The sequence below is a fragment of the Terrapene carolina genome, unplaced genomic scaffold (genome assembly GCF_002925995.2).
Source record: "Terrapene carolina triunguis isolate 2854851 unplaced genomic scaffold, T_m_triunguis-2.0 Scaffold67, whole genome shotgun sequence".
Taxonomy (NCBI): domain Eukaryota; kingdom Metazoa; phylum Chordata; order Testudines; family Emydidae; genus Terrapene; species Terrapene triunguis.
Window position 1 is genome coordinate 47,400,805 of NW_020664418.1, and position 19,542 is coordinate 47,420,346.

Genomic DNA, 19,542 nt, shown 5'->3' on the forward strand with positions numbered 1-19,542 from the left:
CCCTCCACAGGCTGCTGAGGAGGAGTAGACCTACTCTGTGTCTGCTACTGCACCATCAGGGCTCCTTTATTGTGGAGCAGGGGGAATGGCCGGTGGAACCACTGTCTCAGCCCCCCTGCCTCCTTCACTGGAATGCAGGAAGAGCCCCTTGTCTGTGTAGTAGGAATACCCTGCCACAGGGAGAGCTCTTTCTGGCGAAGTAAAAAATGTAACTTTATGCATTTGGCAAGTGTCACGTAATTATTTAATATTGCATAGCATGCTACTAAATCATGTTTATTAGAGTAGTGACTAAGGGCCAACCAAGAATAGGGTCCCATTGTCCTAGGTGCTGCACAAACAGAGCAGCAGACTGCCCTGGCCCTGAATAGCTTGCACTCTCAATAGACCACGCAGACAGGGGAAAGGGATAAATACACAAGTAGTGTGAACAATGTGATGGTGGCAAACATCATGTTAGTGCCACAACATATTTATTGTTTGGGATTGTTTTAGTTAGGAGGGGATCAGCTAAACGGAAAGCGGAGGGGGGAATAGGGTAAGAGGGGCAGGTGTGGAATGAAGCTGACTGAAAAGACCGTCTTGGCGGGTGGGACGAGGGGGAGCAAACAGCCAATCAGCACAGGGCAGAGGCTATCCGAGAACTTTCTGCAGTTCTCACTGGAATATCCAGGGGTCCAGAGGTCCCTCCTTTGGCTACTTCTGGTTCTACTGGCCAGAGTCTCTGGCTGCCTGTTCTCTGCAGTTTTCCCCCAAGGTCATATGGTGGTGTGGGTGGGGGAGTGGAGGCGAGGCATCACTTGGACCTTAGTGCTCCCTAGTGGAGGAGGAGGTCTCCCCTCTCCAGTTCTGGGTCCAGGTGGTGGTTGGGAGCGGGGGAGGGGAGGGGTCCATGATGGTCCAGCTCCATTTCACCCCCTCTACCCAGTGCAGCAGTCTGGCAGTTTCTGTAAGAGGAGTAGATTGAAAACTTTCCATCAAAACTCTTTTTCATCTGAAAATTGGGATTTCAATTACATGAATTTTTTTCACGAGAAGCATGTGTTTTGTGGAGTTTTTTTTTTTTTTTTTTTTACTTTTACTGAAAACCAAAAAACTTCGATTTTGAAATGCTGCTCTGGTATCTCATGAGAACTGTAGTTCAGATGCATTATGCCCCCATTCTCTATGTGCTGGGTTCCCTGGCCAGACTACATCTCTCATCAAGCACTGTGGTCAGGAACGTCTATTATGCCCTGCTTTGGCTCAGCAAGAGAGGAGGCCATCATAAATCACAGGAGATGTAATTCAGCTACGGAGCTTGGCCCATAGAGGGGAATGGGGCACGAGGCACCCAAATTATAACCCTTGTGAGGCACCATGGCAGAATTTCAAAATCAGGGTTTTCAGCTGAAAGTTTTTAGTTTAAATTTTTGGCTCAAAAGTCAAATATTTCCACAGAAGATTTTCAAGAAAGTGACATTATTTTCATTTGCATCAAAATTTTCCACAAGGGAAAAAAACATTTTCCAATCAGTTCTCTTTAGTAATATACATCACTATAATGTTCTGCTATCAAAGCTGTGGGAATCAAGGCGAGTTGGCCCTTTTTCAGGGTGAGACTTTTGAAGTTCACAGATCAGTGAGAGTCTCTTGCACAGAACCAATTTACTTGATTTTTTTTCCCACCCATTTTATAAAACGTTTAGAGGGAATTTCAGCCTAGTTTGTGTCATTTAACACTTATCACTTATAGGCTATTCAATCAATTATCTTTGCTTAATTGCTTTCCTTCAATGTGCCCAGTACCATTTTGTTTTCCATAAAGTATTCTCTGAATCTGTACTCTTTCTGAGAGAAATAAAAATCCCTTATTTTGCATTAGGCAAAACATAGTCTAGCTAAGCAGTGTAATTTTATAGCTTCTCTTTAGATATATATTCATATTGATGAATTTTTTTTAAATGCCCAAGGTGTGACTGAATTTTGTTCTTCGCTGAATGTATTTGGGACATGGCTTGCAAGCAGCTGCAGAAAGACATCTGCCCAGATGTTTGCAAAGCAATTAGGCATTGTGACATATTTTGCTATGTAACTTCATTCATGGATTTTCCTCAGTATACATGGTCTAAATAACTAAAATAGATCCATTAACAGTAAATAGATGGAAGAGGAAAAAAATGCATTGGAACAAAATGTTCCCACTGAAGAACTTCTTGAAAAGATAAGATAAAAATCCCACTCTTGGTAATATTAAGTACTATACATCAGGTATTCTTTTATGCTATAATTAATGTCTCTCAAGAACTGTGATTGTCATAGAGCAAAGAGTAACATGTTGCATTTTAACAATTATAGTAGATTATCTTACTTGCCTATCATAATTAGAATTTTAATTTTTATCAAAAGAGCAATTTTCTTGCTACCACTGCAGGTTGGGAAGATTATCTTGCATTTTTGTTTTAATATAGTTGTTTTCTTTTGTATTTTGGGTGTCTTTAAATTGAGGAAGAAAATGTCTTTACACAGTACTCTTATCTGCAATGTTGGGGGCTTACTTGTGTAGTTCTAGAATATCAGAAATGTCCTCCACTTGAAAAATAAATAAATAAAAATCCACACCTTTGGTGCACTCACTGTATAATAAGACTTTTTTATATCTTAGTTAAGGTCTATTTGATGTTGTGTTATTTATATTAAATATAAAATATTAGTTTAAAAAAAAAAAAGCATTGTTTAGAATGTTTGTTTTAGTTGAAATAGACCATTCCCTAGTGGCCACACACATGCACAGAAAAGTTGCATATTGCAAATTGCATCCTTTTGTTAGTTTCACCAGAAAAGCAAGCTATTAACTGGACACAGAGACTTAGCTATCTCCTGTCTTCAGACCCTTCCATTCATGTCAAGTTGGAGACATAATGGTGCGGCTCATATGGGGAGCTTTCATTGCTCTATGTGTACTGTATCTATTCTGAGGATAATTCCATTGCTATAAATCCAGCATCTTTTCATGAGCACTGGAATTCACGTACTGTTGTTTTTGTAAAGGGTACAAATGTGGAACTTCCCCAGTAACAGGTATGCCTACAGTTCTATAGGACGATAATGCTTAGTATTATTATTTTAGTGGGTTAAAATAAATATTGCAGTATCCAAGTCATGTATTTTTCTTTTAAATTGTCACTGAGGGAACAATAACAATTGATTTATTTTACAGTTAATTCACTTAGAGATCAAGCCAGCTATTCGAAACCAGATCATTCGTGAGCTACAAGTTCTACATGAATGTAACTCTCCATACATAGTGGGCTTTTATGGAGCTTTTTACAGTGATGGAGAGATCAGCATTTGCATGGAACACATGGTAAGTACATGTCTATCTGTGTGTGTTAATCTAAATTTTGGTATCAAACTCCTGTGAATATAAAATCCAATAGATACCGTATTCTGCATATATTCAAAGAACCTCTGTTAACATGGGAGCCTTTTATGCATGTATGGCGAGTGGAATATTGGAGTACAGCTCTACCATGCAAATCTGAGGACTTTGGATTTAGCATGGTTATGTTTTTACACCCTTTCCAGAGATTGATCCTCTGTATCTGTCATAGCCCTACAAAAGTCCCTATATTCTTCTCCTTTATCCCTAGTCTTTTCGAATCCACATTATAGCGACCATTCTTACAGCCAGTCAACATGCTGTTTAATCAGTCAGAGGCGTTACTGTTGCGGAGTATGAGGGGAAAAATAATCTCCTTTTACAGCAACTGCCAGCATCAGTGTGACCACCAATGTAAAAAGGGCTCAGATGTTTTTACCACTTGAAAACCTGTTCTGAGCTGGGGTTTTTTGACACAATGTTAAAAATACCTGGACTGTAATGCCAGTGGTGGCTTATCATTGGTGCAGCTGCTGTAAATATAGGTATTTAATTTTTCGAGTGTAGATGCATTCCCTCTGTTCTCTCTGAAATGATATCTGCCCTGCCCATTCTTTCTGAATTCCTAGAGGAATTACAGAGGAAACTAGCAAGACCAGAAGCACCATAAACAATGGTTGTTTCATACCGACATAATTTTTTTTAACTTTTTCATTTTTAATAGAAAAGTACAGATTATTCTAGCCATCTGCCAGCATTTCTCTAAGCCATATGGAGCCCAATGTTTAGAGCAATTTTTCTGTGATTAAAGGTTATTCAGATCTCTCCCTCGTTCATCAGGCAGAGGAGGCTTTGAACAATTTCTGTTCAAAGAGCCACATTTTCTAGCAAATAAAATGGTGTTTATAAAAAGAAGGTCTCTTTATTTTCTGGGGATATTATATAGTGTTATATTAATGTTGCCTTGACCTTCTTTAAAGGAAATCTTTAGGGAAAATGTATGGTTGCCTAGGTGCATGTGATCTAATTTCTTTTATTATGTGCAAACAGAATATGGTGCTATCCAATAATATATATACTTGATGCTTTAAAGAGGCCAGTTCCCCAGAGCTGAAACCAATCATGAGGAAAACTGAGTGGGTGGAAATGCTTAAACATAAAAACAGGAATGATGATTGGTAATTGTATTAAAAATGCTTTGATAGATGCCCAAAAAACACAATTCTGCAATCATGAAAGATGATTTCTTTTGGTTAAAAGCCATCTTGGTTAAGAGGGGAGGTGAAATAAGTGCGTGCCCTGTGTGAGTGTGTATTACACATACAAATGGAGAAGCTGATAGCAATGAATACAAATACAGCAGTTAGGAAATGCAGACAATTGATAAGGGAAGCTAACGTTATCAGTCAGTAGGAGTAAGAACAATAAGAAGGAATTCTTTAAATATGTCAGGAACAAAGAAAATCCTATCAATGCAGATTAAGTGGGGATTTAAATTATTGTCCTTGTCCAGCTGAAAATATCAGAAGTGAATCTTAACTTCAACTAGCAACAAGTGCTTGATAAGCAAAATATTTGGGGTCTGCTCTTAAAAGCTGCTGAGCACCTAGACTTTCAAGGCAATTGAAGGTATCAGCACCTTGCAGGACTGGGGACTGATTCAAAGGTCTATTGATTGCCTTGGAGAGTGAATCCTTCTGTCTGATGAATCAATTTCTGAGAAAAAAGGACTGCATGTTTTTTCTACATATTATATAATGTATGTATTTTACATATTTTCCATTGGCACTCTTATTTATTTTGCCTGAATTCATATTTGATACATGAAGGTGAGTACAACATTTAACACAGGCTCATATGCACTTTTTAAAATCGTTCCCCTGGGAACATTGGGATGCACTCCTTTGAATGATAAAAGCTTGCATTGTAGCTTGTATACTACACTTCTACCCTGATATAACGCGACCCGATATAACATGAATTCGGATATAACGCGGTAAAGCAGTGCTCCGGGGGGAAGGTGGGCTGCGCACTCTGGCGGATCAAAGCAAGTTCGATATAACACGGTTTCACCTATAACGCGGTACGATTTTTTGGCTCCTGAGGACAGCGTTATATCAGGGTAGAGGTGTGTATGGTTCTCTTTAGAGGTATGAAAAGTGACAGAGCACTTCCCACTGCTGAGTTTTGTAAAAGGAGGCAGAAAAATATTATCCCATGCCCAGGGGTATGATTTCAAGAACTCTGGAATATTGCAAATCATCAGCCATGTAATTGGATCTTGTTTTTGTTTAAAGAAATAAAATTTAGAAGTTCTGTTTTTGTTATGTAGTCTCTGTTCTAGAAAATCTGCACAAGGCTACTGTTGAATTTGATCATAATTGGTTGCTAAAAATAAGTATCATTTATGCAGCTTTTCTTCTCTGAAGCTCTTAGCAACAGAGTTGCTTGAATTTGAAAGGGTGCAAGTGCATGTGTTAGTAACTTATTTAACTCTGGTAAAATGAGTGGAGCAGTTACTCAATGTGAAATTTGAAAAACAATTTTTTTTCTATTTTTTTCCTATTGGTGAGTCATAGCCTGTCCCCTGTGTCTGCATGACATATTGGCACCCTCAGTTGCCATAAATACTGTCTAGAGTTCGTACGGTACTTGCTATCAGTGGGGTTCCAGGGAACATGCTAGTGTTATTTGTTGCAAAAGAGACAGGTTGACATTACTTGATTTCTGAGTGCAGTGGCGCTGATAAATAGTTAAATGATTCCCTATCTAGTGCTCAAAGTTCTTCAGAACCTCCCGTTAACCTCTGAGGTTGGTCTTCAGGTGTCTTTCATAATTGCTATACTGTCTACTCAGAGTGTTCAGGAAATAGAATTACAGAATCAAAACATATACAGACAATGTATGAAAAAACAGTATATGGTTGTGGCCTTCCCTATGTTCCTTGTCGTCTTAGATTATAAACTTTCAAAGATGTCAATCTCTGCGCACCGTACATAGCATAATGGGGTCCTGATCCTGCTTAGAGCCACTGCGTGCTACTGGAATATACATAATAGACAGGAAGATTGTCCCATCGAACTAGACTACTGTATTTCCCATCCAGATAAAATGATTTTGAGGTCTGGTCTTGCCTTTATCCCAAAGATCAACTCAGACCATCACAGATCACAAGATATCAACCTTCCATTCTGCCCAAATCCTGAGCATCTAAAAGAGAGACAGTGGCACCCCATGGACATGCAGAGAACAGTTAAAATGCATCTAAATACAACTGTAGGCTGCAGAAAGCTTACTGCGCGCCTAGTGCTTTGTCACTGCTGGTCATGGACAAGGCCTCCTTAGTAAGGAGAATCAGCCTGTGGATCATAGATTCATAGATTCTAGGACTGGAAGGGACCTCGAGAGGTCATCGAGTCCAGTCCCCTGCCCGCATGGCAGGACCAAATACTGTGGAATTATACAAGGCCAGAAGACCATTAAATGACGCAAGGGTCCACCTCAGTGGTTGCCAGGTCTCAGGTTGTTTAAACTGATTAGTATAAAACTGATTAACCTTTTCTAATGACCAGTTGCACTTTTTCCCCTGATACTCACCACTACAATATAAAGCAAAAAGGATAGTTTATTTCATCACAAGCAATGGGAAACAGCGCATTGTCTGCCTTCAAAATTATAAGATTTTTTTTTCCTCACAGGCTGTAGGCTTTAAAATGTTTTGGATAAATATGATTAATGTTTTAATATTCAAACACTTATTATTAGGATGGCGGGTCCTTGGATCAAGTACTGAAAAAAGCTGGAAGAATTCCAGAGCAGATTTTGGGCAAAGTTAGCATTGCTGTAAGTATATTTGTAATGTACTCTGGGAAGCAGGGACCAGATGTCTCCATATTATATTAGGATAGTGCCAGATCCAGAAGGCAAAAGCAGCCGGTTTGGGGGATTGAGGAAAATTTAAGTGGGACAGGCAAATATTACTAGGCTTTAAAGTGGTTTTTCTTTTTTTAAGAGAGATTTTTTTTTTTTTGTAATACATGTCACCACTTTGTAACTAAGGGCATTTGGATGGATCACACATATTCCATTGTGTGTGTTTGCTTTGATTTTCCACTAAGGGATGTCAGCTGCTGTTACTACCACTGGGTGGGAAAAGAACCAGCAAAATAATTAAAATGGTCTATTCAATGTTTTGAATGTTACCCTTTAAGTATCTGTACTGCAGTAGGTTGTGTCCATGACATTTCTGGTGGTTGTTTGGTTAACATGATTCTCTTTTATGGGCAAAGTGGAGTATAAATTTTAACATGACTGCCTTTTATTTTCTCTTTGAATTCTTGCCAGGGTGTGTTGTGCTTTTGATTGTAGATGACGTTTTGAAATTCTTGCTTGGACGAAACTCATGTTTTCATTTTTACTAGTTTTACAGCTTTGAAATGTTGAATTTTCTTTTCTCTAGGTGATAAAAGGTCTCGCATATTTGAGAGAGAAACATAAGATAATGCATCGAGGTAAGACCATGCATTATATCCCTGGCTTCTCTTTTCCTTGTATATTGAACATCAATAGAAATCAAGAGGTGGTTTTTTTTTTTCCTGTTTGTTTTTCAGGCTTTTATGTCTCCGCTTGAATTTTTTTTCACTTGATGGATTGTTTCTCCAATCTCTCTTTCGACCATTAACCCTGTAGCTGGTGGGTGCTCTCACCACCTCAGTATGTTGCAGGTGTGATGAGCATTCTTTGAAATGTTAGCATTTCAAAGGAAATTCTCTGGCATGGGAGGCAGCTCTGCATGCGGCTTCCATCCCATCACTATGCAGTGGTGGTGATGTAGCTGTGTGGGTCCCAGGATGTTGGAGACACAAAGGGGATGAGGTAATAACTTGTATTGGGCCAACTACTGTTGGTGAAAGAGACAAGCTTTGAAGCTTACCAACAGGTAAGCCCAAGCCAATCAATGAGAGACATGTAAGAGTGGGTGTTTGTGTGATTATATATCTGATATACTCTCTTGCTTTATGAAGAAAACTGTTAAAATACATTATGAAACAGTATTTATGACATTATAGTTCTCTAATTGTAATGGGTTTTCTTCTGGTCGCAACAGGTCTATTAGCCATCTTAGCTAAAAGCTTTGAAGCGGTTCAAAGAAATACAACACGCTGCTTTTAATTTCTGTTAATTTCCATTATCGCCATTAAGACTGTGGTTCCTCTTTAAATTAAAAGTCACAGGCTTTTAGTCGATGTCTCAGGCATTCATGTGCTATTTATAGAAGTCTACCAATCAGAAGCGCAGCCCTTTATATTTATTACCTCGTTGAACGGTTGTTAACAACATGGGTAATTGTTAAATCACATAAAAAAGAGGCAGGAGCTTAGTTCTAAATCTGCCCAGGTCTTTGAATAGACTTCACTGTGGGGTAAACACCCCTATTGTTTCCTGCATCGTTTACCTTAGCCTTTTAAATCCAGCTGTTTTTTTAATCGGCTGCATGTCCTACTAAGTCAGAAATGGCGCTTGTGAAATAAAACATTCTGTAGTTTCTTAGGTCACTATAAATTACGCACCAGAGATGGCTTACTCTACATTTTTGTTGCCTCAGCTCATTGCAGTGATTATACAATATAGCTCTCAGTACTGACCATTCAGCTAGTCTCTTGCATCATTTAGGATTCCACAGACTTTTGGTTATAAAAATATTCCATTCATCAGACTAGTCACTTGATACGTGGTTGTTAGCAAACCCAAGAAAGGATGAATAGGAACGCATGTAGATGTGACAGATTGAAGAACCATTTTAAACATGATGCAATAGTGGGATTTATTACATGTTCTCTTTTGGGTTTTACAAACAGTTGAATATAGGCTTCTGCCAAAGAGGTAGTAGGGTCTTCATATGGATTTCTGATGGTAGCTGCAAAGGAATGTGGTTCTTAGTTTAGCGCTTAACAAGGTTTCTTGGAAAAGAGACCCGCTGTTTTAGGGCAGACCAAAAATGTGACACTTGCACACTCTCAACACCTAGGTCAGCAATGGCATAACTCCTTTGACATCAGCGGCCTCTAATGACAGTGCAAAATTTGATCCTTCAGTATTAAACATCGTAATGATGGGTGTGGGGAAGAAGGAGAATAAAATGAACTATATAGCAGTGTGGCTTTTTTTCTGTTTTGTTTGGTGGTAGTGGTGATTTTCAGGAGGGGTTGTTTGAGGGGGTTGTGTTGTTTGAGATTTTCTTGTTTGTGTTTGTTTTGCAACATTTAGACTTGCATATTTTTGTCATTGGTATATTTTTGAGGTTATAAAAGGGAAAATCAAACCACACCACCTCTGGTGGTGATCCCATCACATCTTGTAAAAAGACATAGTTTGGCCTAGTCAGTAGATGAATGGGACACCTCCAAAAAAACACCTTTGTAGTGTTGATAATTCAGTAAGTTGGTGGCATTCTTCGGTCTGACCTCTGTTCTGATGGAGATACTGGCTGCATTTTCAAAAGCTCCAAAATGACTTAAAAGCCAAGTACTATTTTCAACAATGACTTAGGAGCCAAAGTCTCATTGAAAGTCAATGGGATTTAGGCTCCAAAGTCTTGTAAGCATTTTTGAAAATTTTACCCTTGATCCTTTGTAGAAATCATAGAAATGTAGGCCTGGAAAGGACCTTGAGAGGTCATTAAATCCAGCCTCCTGCACTGAGGCAGGACCACGTCCCTGACATGTGTTTATCTAACCTGTTCTTAAAAATGGAAAACAGATGATCACTGTCCTCTTTATAACAGTCCTTAACAGCCTTCAAATACATTATCAGTCTTCCTTCAGTCTTCGTTTCTGAAGACTAAATGTGGCCAGTTTTTTTTTTTAACGTTTCCTCATAGGTCAGGTTTTCTAAACCTTTTACCGCCTTAGTTGATCTGCTCTGGACTCTCTCCAGTGTAGGAAAGATGTAGACAAAGTGTTGTGCCCAGAATTGGACACAGTACTCCAGCTGAGGCCGCACTAGTAACGAATAGAGCGGGTTACCTCCTGCGTCTTATGTACAACACTTCTGTTAATACACCCTAGAATATTAGCCTTTTTCACAACTGCATCACGTTGTTGACTCATGTTCAATTTGTGATCCACTATAACCCACAGATGCTTTTCAGCAGTGCCACCACCTAGCTAGTTATTCCCCATTTTGTAGTTATGCGTTTGATTTTTCCTCCCTAAGTGAAGTACTTTGCATTTATCTTTATTGAATTTTATCTTGTTGAATTCAGACCAATTCTCCAATTTGTCAAGGTCATTTTGAATTCTAATCCTGTCCTCCAAAGTATTTGCAACCTCTCCCAACTTGGTGTCATCTGCAAATTTTATAAACATGCTTTCCACTGCATTATCCAAATAATTAATGAAAATATTGAATAGTACTAGTCCCAGGACTGACCCCTGCAGGATCCCACAAGAGTCACCCTTCCAGTTTGACAGTGAACCATTGATAACTATTGTTTGAGCATGGTCATTCAAGTAGTTGTGCACCCACCTTATAGTAATTTAATTTAGACCACATTTCCCTAGTTTGGTTATGAAAATGTCCTGTGAGACTGTGTCAAAAGCCTTACCACACGGAGCTGCTCAGCACTATGCAACTACTGCTCTAAAAAGGGGTTTGGGATCTGTACCTGGTTGCCTGAGGCAAGTGATGATGGTGGTTCCTTTATTTGTTGTTGGCATGGGCCTGATTCAGATCTTTTCATTTGTTGTTGGTGGGCTCAGATCCAAACCCACCTTACCATTCCAAAACCGGGAGGGGCCTATTTTCTGCTAATTGTTCAGCTGCATTGAGAATCTCTCAAAAACAGGCATTCTCATAGGATTTAGGCCCAAGGGGGTAGAGATCTGGTGAGAATAGCTAGTGTTGTTTTATGGTACCTAACTGAACCTGAGCCCCACGAAAATCTGGATCTGAGAACCAACCACCACCTCCTTTCTAGTTTGACACTAGATTCTTACTTAAAGGTGGTCAGCAGTGTAAAAACTCGTGTCTCTTTTCTGAGTTAAATTCTGCCACAGGTTGTGTCGAGATACCACAAAGTCTGGGTTTCTGTTGGACAGTTAATGGTGATACTCTATTCTGTACCCAGCCTTTTCTACTCGACACACTGAAAACTCACATGGTGGGAAGTGCTTCTTGCTACTTATAAACTCTGAAACTTAGTTTTAAAATTAACTTGAGCTAATATTCGCACTTGTGGACCTCCTGCTGCCAGTCATTATCTTGGGATGCTGGTGTTAGTGGAAATCAATGAGAGATGGCAAACCACTGTTAAAGTGCAGTGAAAAACATTTTAAATAATTTGAATAAGAAGTCTGCTGTTTGAATTTGTTGGTACATATCAAGGAGCTACAGATGTCCTTTTGTTTTTAAATCCCCAATAAAGCTGGATGGAATCTCACTTGCTGTCTCTGATACTGAGCCTCCATGTATTTGAGCATAAGCTTTTGTGGGCTACAGCCCACTTCATCGGATGCATAGAATGGAACATATAGTAAGAAGATATATATACACATACAGAGAACATGAAAAGGTGGGAGTTGCCCTACCAACTCTAAGAGGCTAATTAAGATGAGCAATTATCAGCAGGAGAGAAAAAAATTGTTAGTCTCTAAGGTGCCACAAGTACTCCTGTTCTTTTTGCGGATACAGACTAACATGACTGCTACTCTGAAACCTGAGCCTCCATTCTATCACCGTCACAAACAGGTGTCACTTTTCACTCCTCTGGTGGCTGCCATATAACACACTCAATAGCAGAAGTTTTTAATTAAAACTTGATTTTAAAAAGTTCTCTTTCACAGTTAGGACATGGTGAGAATTGCATCTCTCCATGGGAGCTCTGTGAATGCTGCAAGGAGTAGAATGAGGGATTAATCCAAAACCATTGTAGTTAAAGGGAGTATTTTCATTGACATCAGTGTGCTTTGGATCAGGCCTACAATGGAGCTTTCTTTGTCAAGTTGATAAAGATTTATGATCTTTCGAATGTATATCTTGAAGTGAATGCCAGCGTGTTTCATTGTCCTGGTTGGTGACCTATTGAATAGCTTTGATGACTGATTTTTGGGAGTGCATTGAGGACGCTGACTTTCTGGCTTAGCAGGTGCTAGATATGAAGCATCAATCAGTCAGTTGATGTGAAGGGGCTGATTGTGTCATTTAGGAAGTGATCTCTTTTTTCTGATGTTTGGCTCCTCACTGGCAGTGTCATCTAATAGAAGTAAAGCAGGCAGTGCTTAGAGTAGTTTAGTAGAAGCGAAGATGACACTGGCAAGGCGTGGATTGAACTAGTACACAGGGCTAAGGTGTAGTGGCACCTCTTCCACTCTCCTTCCTTGTTCTCTGGACTCTAAGAATCAGTTAATTAAAAAAAGTTTGTGTCTCTAGCCATTGTTGCCGGGATACACTTGGGTCACGTATTTGAGACTAACTGATGCGGTGACGGCTGCCTGTTTGCACAACCTGAAATAATTCTGAGGTGTGAAGCCCTGCCCGTTCATTTTGATGGGCGTTAACTCAGGTGCCCACTGATAATACCTTAAATGTCAACATTCCTTACAATTTCATTGCTCATCAAAGCATGTATGGAGGAAGAGTGAAAATCTTCTTATGAAGATCTGCCCAAATCTACTGTGAGAGACAGCCCATTTGGCCCCAGGAGTGAGTGGCTTTGGTAGATACAGCCACTCCTACCCATATACATACCCAATAAAGGAGTAACCTAGCAGCGCCCAGCTGGGCCTCTCCACCTCCCTCCCAAGAGGGAGTCAAGCTCACAAACCCCAGTGGAACATCTGAGGCTCGTCAAGGGGAAGCCAGACCCAAGAAGCCCAGTGACGGCAGAGCCCCTTCGTGTATTCAGATCCTACCAAGGGCGAGCCAAGCACCAGGAGCCCAGAGAACATGCATGATTAGAACTTGCACAGTCTGCCATGATGGGTGTCTCCGATGGGCAGAGCTTGGAAGAGTAGCACTCTATTTTCCAGACCGAACCCTGACCACTGTCCAATCACAGAGAACAGGGAGCAATCCCATAATGGTCAGCTGGTAGAAGTCCTCTAGCTCCATTCAAATATATAGTAAACCTTGTAAAAGGCATCGGTCAGAACTTAACCTGATGATACTGTCAGGCTCTGACAATTTTTAGCCGAACTTTAGGGCCAGCTGTCCTTGTGGTGGGTTGGCCTTAGCTTTAGGTTTGTAAATCAGATAAGTTCTGCTGTGGTAGCTTTGTGGGGGGAGGGATAGCTCAGTGGTTTGAGCATTGGCCTGCTAAACCCAGGGTTGTGAGTTCAATCCTTGAGGGGGCCATTTAGGGAGCTGGGACAAAAATCTGTCTGGGGATTGGTCCTGCTTTGAGCAGGGGGTTGGACTAGATGACCTCCTGAGGTCCCTTCCACCCCTGATATTCTATGACTCTGTTTAAGTGCAGTCGTCCCTCACACTCATGGATGCATCAGAGGCTGCTCTTTCAAAGTGCATGGACCAACAGAAGTTCCTCCTTTACATTCCTTCAGTTTATCTATGTTATCCACTTACGTGTGCTCCATACAGCCAACGAACTATATATCGGCAAACAGAGCGTTTTGTAGTCAGCTTTGATGTGCTGTGCGTTAGCAGGGTCAGGAATGTATTCAGTGTACACACACTACGTATTCTCGGTAGAGAAACTCTTTTAGAGTTGTGGGGTGCTAGGCAAAGCAGAGAGTTTAAAATAATATTAAGATGAATCCTTTGTACTTTAAGGTGATACCACGAGCTACAAGATCAAAAGGAGGAGGAGCAGTCAGTATATTTCCTTATCTTGACACATGTACATATCTGAGTTCCACTCCAGTTCCAACTTGCGGACTCTCACTTGTCTCAGTGTAAGTCCCTGGTGAGTGTGGTACAGGTTCCTCTCTGGGCCCAATCGGCAGAGGAAATGCCTTTGTGATAGCCACAGTTAAAAAGCGTTGGCTCTTTAGCTCAAGCAGCAGCAGCTCTGGAGGACCCAGTTCAGTCCTCAGTGTATTGGCCACGTGACTTTGAGGGACCACAGAGGGACACTGTATAAATAGGCTGACTTCATGCCCCACCTCTACCCCTTTATCCTGCTATCTAAGGCACTTGGCTGATTTTTAAAGTTAAAGTAGCTTTCTTACTCCTATTTGGAAATGGTCTCATTTCCTGAGACTTCCTTGATCTCTGTCTTGAATAAAGAGCTCCTGGTTGCATATGGACCTGGAGCTGGGGTACTAAATAAAGGACAGCCCAAGCAAACTAAACTGCTTGGGAAAACTTAGGCCATGTCTACACTAAGATCGCTTTGCTTATCTAGCTATATATACTATTATATTATACCAGCAAAGCGCTCCTAGTGTGGATGCACCTTGTTACCAACAAACGTGCAGTTTTGCTGGTATCGCTTATTCCAGTTCCCCCAAGCAAAATAAGCTATACCGGTAGAAGCACAGTTTTGCCAGTATAACTTCATCTACACTGGGGGCTTTTGTTGGCACTGCTCTGTCATATCTCTTCGCAACCCTGACAGCCATAGCTATGCCATCAGAAGTCAGTAGTGCAGAGTAGGCCTAAGATCCTATCACACACAGCAAAAAGTGTCAGCTATTTAAAGAAGATGGTATATATAATCAGGCATGTATTGTACCAAGGTAAGTTCCCTTAATGGTAAGATACAAAATGTGAACTCACACCGTGGAATGAAAGTCCCCAAATGGTCCTATTTCAAATTGAAACATGTGTATTATCTCTCCAGCAAATAATCCCTGGCAACTATGCTGATATTGTAAGATTACAGCAATCAAGTGACTTTCTACAAAAATATGGCTTCACAAATAAATCTCTGCTGTCTTGGGCCAGTTTTTTAGTTGTTGTGGTTTGTGACCCAGTCATACTTGGTCCAGAAAATAGACCCCTTCAGGATCCGAACCAAGAGAAAAAACATGAGGCAAGTTTGGATGTAAAGATTTTAATCAAATTCCTTTGCTCCTTCACACATGCTCTCCCTTCTCTGAAACTCAAAGATGTTCAGATTCAAGCCTCTGGTTCGGGCTCAGCTCTACTAATAACATTTATTAATACAGAATGTGCTTTATAAATCAAATGTTCTTGTCACAGTTTTTGCAGCTTTGCATTTAATTCTGCGTAGTACTGGTTGTTTTAAACCTTCCCTGCAGTGCTGGAAAATAAAACCACTCCCCTTCCCTCCCCTGAGCTGCAGGCACATGCTTTCTCTTTCTTTGATGCATTTAAACAAAACATTCAGGATAATCTCTATTCTCAGGTAGAGTGAAATACAGAATCAACGTTATGGGACTAAGCTATGTGCCTCTGTCCTTTAATTTTTCCGGACTGTGTTTCTTGGATCACATTGCACCGTCGATATCTTTTGGAGATTGGGTGGAATTAGGGTATATCTACTTAAGAGGAATCAATAGGTACTTGGAAACTGCATTAATGTAATTGACTGCAGCTACTGTTGGTCAGCGTAACTGACTCTGCAGCATTGCCAGGCAATAAAACACAATATGGCAACACTACAAAAAAGACACTCTTACATTTTTTACAAAAAAAAAAAAGGTATTTTGTCCTAAGATGTTAACAATAGAGTGCTCCTGAGGTCCAGAGCTAGTGTCACTGGTCCAGAACACTTTCCAGCACCTAGCAGAATGGGGCCCTGACTTCTAGGCATTACTTGAACACAAATAAATAGTAATCATAATGCTGACTTGGAGAAGGAGAATGAAGGGGAAAGGCAAAACTTGGTGGTGACACAAAATTAGTTAGAGTAGTCAAAAGCAGGGCGAATGATAGACCTGCAGAGAGACCAAGTGAACCTAGGTAACTAAACAACATGACATTAAGCATAGCTACGCTGGGAGGCTCAGCTTATACTAATCAGGCTGTGTCTACACTGCCACTTTCAGCGCTAAAACTTTAGTTGTTCAGGGGTGTGAAAAAACACCCCCCTGAGCAACAAAAGTTTTAGCGCTGAAAAGCGCCAGTCTAGACAGCGCTTTGTTGCCGGGAGCCACACTCCCAACTATAAGGCTACCACCCCTCATTTGGGGTGGTTATTTTTTATCGCCGGGAGAGCTCTCCCCCAGCCGTAAAGCATGTCTACACTGCCCATGTCACAGCGGTGCCATGGCCACGCTGTAATGTGGGCAGTGTAGACATACCCTTAGGGCTGGTCCACACTAACCCCCCACTTCGAACTAAGATACGCAACTTCAGCTACGTTATTCACGTAGCTGAAGTCGAACTATCTTAGTTCGAACTTACCGCGGGTCCACACGCGGCAGGCAGGCTCCCCCGTCGACTCCGCGTACTCCTCTCGCGGAGCAGGAGTACCGGTGTCGACGGCGAGCACTTCCGGGATCGATTTATCGCGCCTAGACAAGACGCGATAAATCGATCCCAGAAGATCGATTGCTTACCGCCGGACCCGGAGGTAAGTATAGACGTACCCTTAGAGAGACAGGTGGATCCTGAACTAGCTGTGACCTTTCAGGAAAACTATTCAGGCATCATTATGGCCGTGAAGAAGTCATTAGGGTGCATTAAGAGGAGAATGGAAAATGTTATGCCTTTAGATAGCTTAACTCACTTGGAATGCTGTGTTTAGTTTTGGTCCTCCTCTCTAATAGGAGAACTGGAAAAACTTTGGAAAGAAAGAATTAAATCGAGTGGACGTAAGGCAGGGATGGCTGGGGAAGAGGAAAGGAGAGGCAGGTAGTGTGAAGAGTTTACCAGGCTAAGAGGATTAGGACTCTTTTACAAGGAGTTAGCGGAGGTGTGATAAAGCAAAGGTACATATACTCTCCCATAATACCAGAATAAAAAGGCTCCAGATGATATGGAAACAAATTTCCATACTGTGACTAACCCATGAAACTCCTTGTTGCAGAATATTAAGACAAATGACATGATAGTTTTATTGTATTTTTGTTGTTGTTTGTTTTTTAAAGAAACCATCACTACGTGAATAAAAATAGCAAATAGCACCTGCAGATGAGCCAGGATAAAATTCCAATTGCTATCAGCTGTACTTTCATCTCATGCACTAGTTGTATTTGGGGAATTTTACACACTCTGAAGCAGCCAGCATTGGCCGGTGTCAGACACGTGATACTGGACTAGGTGGATTAGATAAGTTCCCTGTGTAGAGAACTTGTGGCAAGGCTGAACAAACAGATTTTTATAACTAGTCGCCCGCGCCGCTTCCCGCCGCCCCCATTGGCCCGGGATGGCGAACCGCGGCCAGTCGGGGCCGCGATTGGCCGAATAAATAAATAAACTGGCCTGGCCTGCCAGGGTGCTTACCCTGGTGAGCCGCGTGCCAAAGGTTGCCGATCCCTGTGTTAGAACAATGTACCAATGGTTGTGGTGGATTATTCAACACTGAAGTCAAGATTGGATGGATATATTTTTAAAAGATCTGCTCTAGCTCAAACTTGAATTAACTCAGGGAAGTTCTATGGCCTGTGTTATACAGGAAGTCAGACTCGATGACCACAGTGGCGTCTTATGGCCTTGCTTATGAATCGCTCTATTTAGCACCCTCGTCTCTTCAGTGTTGTATATCCATCTTTCTGTCTTGAGAGGACTAGCTGGGAATGCTCAGCTCCGTTCCTCAGTTGTCTGGAGGAATTGATGTTAAGTGACATGCGACATGCCCTTTCACCTTCTCCAAGGGTTGAGTACATGGCTCCTGCAGCACACGCCGGCCAGCTCTTCTGTGTGATAGCACAGAGCCCGGGACTGATCTCCAGGGGATTGTCCTTTCCCTCAGCGTCACAGCCAAATGCTTCCATTGTGAAGGGTGTTTTGACATGCTCGTTCCATTTGGGCAATATAAGTTGCGTTGGGAAAATACTGGCTGCAGAGAAGCCGCTTAAGAGTGACCTGTTTACAGAGGTTGCGGGTGGGGAGTGGGCAGTGGAGTTCCAAACATCATGTTCTCGTCCGAATCAGAAGCTTTAAGGAGACACTGAATATGCTCAAAGCATGGCAGGCTTTATTTCAAAGTCCAGGGTTTGCTGGGCTGTTGTAAGAGCTACACTATGTGATTATCAGAGCTGTCAGTAGAAAAACACATGCAAATTTAAGCCTTCAGAAGCCAGCTGTATTCCAGGTAGTCCCCAGCACCGGAAGCACTGTGAGAAGTTCACTGACAACGGAACGCTGACATTTTAATTGTTTCTTTTGCCGTGAAAAGATGAAGATGGAATGTTTGTGCTGCTCAGCAAGAGCTGTCAAATGAGATGACGATAGGTTTTTTAAAAATGTCGCCTGTGCCTGCATTACATACCGCACTGGTGGGTACCTGCATAAATATAGCTAATATAAATACGGCATTCAGCATTATTCCAGGGGCTGCTGTGGCGTATGAACATTCGCACCCTCACCTGTCCCAAAACAAGGCTAACAAGCCTTGTCTGAAAATCCTTGGGTAGCCAGGAGTTTTTATAACCTCTCACTGCTGGCCCCAAAGCGCTGGTCTGTGGCTGCTGCTTTCTTACGACTAGGGTTATCCTGCTTCAGGTTCCCAAAAAGAGGACACTGCTGGATGGGGGGAGGGTACAGTTGGGGAGTGCTGGAGGTGTGTGTGTACTGGAGAGGGGTACCTCAGGGTGCTGAGGGGTACTTGGGGCCTCACCCTTGAGGTGGGGGGCAGTGTTGCTCCCTGTCACGGTGGTAAGACGGCTGGCGCCGACTTGGGATGCAGCAACAGCCGTCAGTCAGCACTTCCCTGTGGGGCTCTCCTCCTCCCCAGCGCTGGGAGCCTGGGCTCGGGTGGGCCGGATCCAGCAGCTGTGGCTGCAGGGGAGGGACCAGTCGGGGCGCAGAGATTGCTCTTTCTCAGCTGCAATATCTCTGTTCTGCGAAAATCTCAGACATTGCCTCTTATTCGAAAAATCCGCCCGGACGGAGGGCGGAGGATCAAAAAAAGAGGCGATGTCCGGACATATGGTAACCCTGCTAATGAGTGGAATTTCAAGCTTAAAGACTTACTGCAGAGAGAGACCATGGGCTGGATCCCTCCTACAGTCAGTGGGCAGTGACCTAGCTAAGGGGGAGGAAATCTCCGTTGTGTAGAATCCCCTCGGTTGTTCTGTTGTGGAGGTGGGGTT

The 19,542-nt window shown here is 41.8% G+C and overlaps 1 protein-coding gene across 1 annotated transcript in view; it reads left to right on the forward strand.

The window, feature by feature from the left end:
* The window catches only part of MAP2K1 (mitogen-activated protein kinase kinase 1), a 61,404-nt gene that overhangs the window by 27,876 nt on the left and 13,986 nt on the right, over positions 1-19,542 (forward strand). Inside the window, exons 3-5 of the mRNA XM_024205532.2 lie at positions 3,200-3,346; positions 7,127-7,204; positions 7,821-7,872. Coding sequence (XP_024061300.1) covers positions 3,200-3,346; positions 7,127-7,204; positions 7,821-7,872 — 277 coding nt within the window. The remainder of the gene's footprint in view (positions 1-3,199; positions 3,347-7,126; positions 7,205-7,820; positions 7,873-19,542) is intronic.